The sequence below is a fragment of the Olea europaea genome, chromosome 11 (genome assembly GCF_002742605.1).
Source record: "Olea europaea var. sylvestris chromosome 11, O_europaea_v1, whole genome shotgun sequence".
Lineage (NCBI taxonomy): Eukaryota > Viridiplantae > Streptophyta > Magnoliopsida > Lamiales > Oleaceae > Olea > Olea europaea.
In genome coordinates, this window is record NC_036247.1 from 14,920,633 (window position 1) to 14,923,878 (window position 3,246).

Below are 3,246 nucleotides of genomic sequence, written 5' to 3' on the forward strand. Positions count from 1 at the left end.
TTTCCTGTTGGCAAAGAAAAAATTGAAGAAATATATAGAGATATAGATTATAATTGTAAAAATAATATAGGATTTAATTCTGTAGAAACTTGTAGAAAGATAAGAAAAGTAGAAGATATTATAACTAAACATAAAGATATACAAGAAGAAATTTCAGAAGGATTAGTTCGAGGATATATAACCAAGAAAGGTCAGCCTAGGATCTTTGAAGAACTACTAAAATACAAAGAATATTTAAAGGTGTTTGAAAGATTAAAAAATATAGATATAGGTCTTGATTAATAAATCCTTAAAGATATAAGACATATCTTGCAAATAATTATAGTAAGAGTAAAATAGTATTTTTTATAAAAAAAGTCATTGTAGAAAATTGGATCAATTATCCAGCCATTTTAAAAATTGCCCCTATTCCTGTTGGCCATAAAATATGAAGGGTCATGGTATCCACCCCTGTCATATGAGGGGGGCCCGCTTCTAATCCCCCTCCATATGAGGAGGGTTGATCCTTGGATATACACCACTTAATGTACAAGTAGCATTATTCTAATATGAAATATGATAATTCAATGTAATTAAAAAAACACACTTGAAATGTTTTATTACTTTAAATTTCCGATAATTACATCGCATAATAAAAATTGATGAGTAAAAATTCCAAAATAAAAGCTAGTAAAATAGATTCTGCTTCAGATATTCTCCATCTTATCTTCCTATCTTCTCCTGTTTGTATCTACCCATAGACTAGCCGGGGCAAAACAGTAGTGGGTACTAATACAATCTTCATAATTCATCCTTCGCATCACTACCGGAGCTCTTAATTCCTTCTTTGGCATTAGAATCCTCGGATGCCATAGTTGAAGTTGGCTTCTCGAGCTTAAAAGGGATCGACGCGTGTTTTTTGAGAAATTTGTAGAATGAAACTACAGTTCGATCCGCGTCAACAGTAACCTGTCATGTAACAAAGAAATGCATTGAATTGTAATTTTTGGAAGTGGGGAGTACAACGATCCAAATGAACCAAAAACATAAAAAAATCCAGAATGAAGTTTTCAAATACTACTCACAGGATCAGAACTCTTGTTTCCTGCCGGGAAGAAGAGAATCGTGGGGAATCCATCGGCCTACAGAAAGAGCATAAATAATTTTCAATTTTATACAAGTATCATTAATATAATTGTGCCATGAGAAAGACTGAATGCTAGACGGCAATGAGTATCGACAATCAAGTGACAGTTCAGACCATAAAGTCACATGTTAGCAGATCACATTTAGCTAAGCTTAAAATATTTTCTTATTTATAAGTAAATTAGTAAGTTGTAAAGGACATAGAGTCTTTTTATTGGCTAAAGTTGCAAAATAAGTTATACCTATTATGAGAGTAAAGTGAGAGTTACTTTCAACGCATTTAACTTTTTTTACACGAAACTAAAAAGAGTAACATCTCGAGTCTCTACATGTTTGGAAACATATAGTTGCTTCATGGTTAAAATACCATTTGAAGAATCAGTGGATATTTTGAGGTCAGAGGAAAATTTGCATAACATTACCTTGGCTCTGGGATGTTCATTTGTGGTTCCATCCATTTTGGCAATAACAAGAGATTCAACGCCTCGCAAGTGCTTGGCGAGCTTGTTGTACGTTGGCTCAAGAGCTTGGCAATGGCCACACCATGGAGCATAAATCTGAACAAGAATTTATAACCATACATCATAAATGGACCTCGGAAGAAGATCCAAAATAAAATAAAATTGTAACTTGTGTTTTATACCAATCCCAATTATACCTCAAGAAGAACATCTTTAGACTCATCCAAAACAATTTCATCAAAGTTATTCCCAACGACAGTTTTTACATCCCCGTCATTCTGTAATACAAATGATGAAAAAAGTTGAGCAGCACAACCAAATGATAAATTGATCACCCAGGGATGAATTACTACTCACACTCTCAGGAATCGGATCTGACTTATAGAATGGTTTGAGCTTGTCTTCTAGGAAATCCTCTCCAAATGCCTATAGAGAAGAAATAATCAGAAACCATAAATTCTCAACAACAATGATACACCACTCAAATTGGTTGAGTAAGAAAAGATAACTAGTAAAGAAAAAAGGCTGATAAATCAACAGATGAAGGGATATTGAGCAATTTTAAATTTCAACCTTAATTTTCTCAAATGTGACTTCCCCATCAAAAACGAACTTTCTAGGATCATCATTTCCTGTGTATCCCAGAACCTATAAGAAGTAAATCAACAGCTTAACATCTCATTGAACTCTAAATAAACAGACCCACTATTCAAGCATCAGTGAACTTGTAAGGAAACTGCAGCAACTCATTAAGAAATGTTACTTTTGGAGCATCTCCAGTGACTCCAAAATAATCTGCTACAGGCCTTCCAACATCTTCATTGTCCATATCCACATGTACAAATATAAGCTGCGTTGTTTTGGAAAGAAGTGTTGTAAGTGAAAAGATTTATATCCCCACAGAAAAAATGAAAAAGACTATTAAAAATTAATGTTTCATTGAGTGATGATTTTCAGCTTCTCTATCATTTTATTGCTTCACGTGCTACGAAGATCAGCTTTCATTAATATAAATTAAAGCCTTGCTTCGTCCTTCAGTGTTTGAGAAGAAACAAGAGCAGCTAAGATGCATTTGTGGTGAAATTGAAAAACATACTAAGAAATAATAATAGTTGTATGTTGATTATAGATTGTAAAGATGGATATATATGCAGAACAAAAATTTAAGATTGTGTTGCTGCATTAAGGGGGCTGCTAGACGCAATAGTGAAAAAGATACGAGAGATCTAGATGCAAAACTTAAGGATAAGGTAACACAAATCAAATGGAACAAGTTAAATAAAATGGTAAAAGAGAATCCATCCAACAGAATCCAAATAAGTATGAGAGACGAGGCTTTTTTTGAGTTGTTGAGTATTTAAAAAGAAATCATTTGTTATATCTCAGAAACTCAACATGAAGAAGGGGATTTAAGCGACTTCAGCACAAATTCCTTCAACATTTACCTTTTTCAACTGTGGAGAATTTTTAGTTAGTAATTTCAGCCACCATCTGGGAAAAAGATGTTTATCATTTCTCAATGATTTATTTTCTGAAGCATAACTTTTTAACATCTCGTGCAAATATCTGGAATTACATTGAGGGATAGAACGTGTTTCGGATATACAAACCAACCTTATGTTTGAGAAAGAGAAAGAGGGGGGGGGGGGGGGGGTTTTAA

The 3,246-nt window shown here is 33.5% G+C and overlaps 1 protein-coding gene across 1 annotated transcript in view; it reads right to left on the bottom strand.

The window, feature by feature from the left end:
* Nucleotides 1-577: 577 nt before the first annotated feature.
* Nucleotides 578-3,246, bottom strand: part of LOC111403550 (protein disulfide isomerase-like 1-4) — a 6,305-nt gene continuing 3,636 nt past the window's right edge. Inside the window, exons 6-12 of the mRNA XM_023032101.1 lie at nucleotides 2,350-2,436; nucleotides 2,160-2,234; nucleotides 1,944-2,012; nucleotides 1,784-1,864; nucleotides 1,548-1,682; nucleotides 1,065-1,121; nucleotides 578-948 (exon numbers count right to left, since the gene is read on the bottom strand). Of these exons, the coding sequence (XP_022887869.1) occupies nucleotides 781-948; nucleotides 1,065-1,121; nucleotides 1,548-1,682; nucleotides 1,784-1,864; nucleotides 1,944-2,012; nucleotides 2,160-2,234; nucleotides 2,350-2,436 (672 nt within the window). The 3' untranslated portion in view covers nucleotides 578-780. The remainder of the gene's footprint in view (nucleotides 949-1,064; nucleotides 1,122-1,547; nucleotides 1,683-1,783; nucleotides 1,865-1,943; nucleotides 2,013-2,159; nucleotides 2,235-2,349; nucleotides 2,437-3,246) is intronic.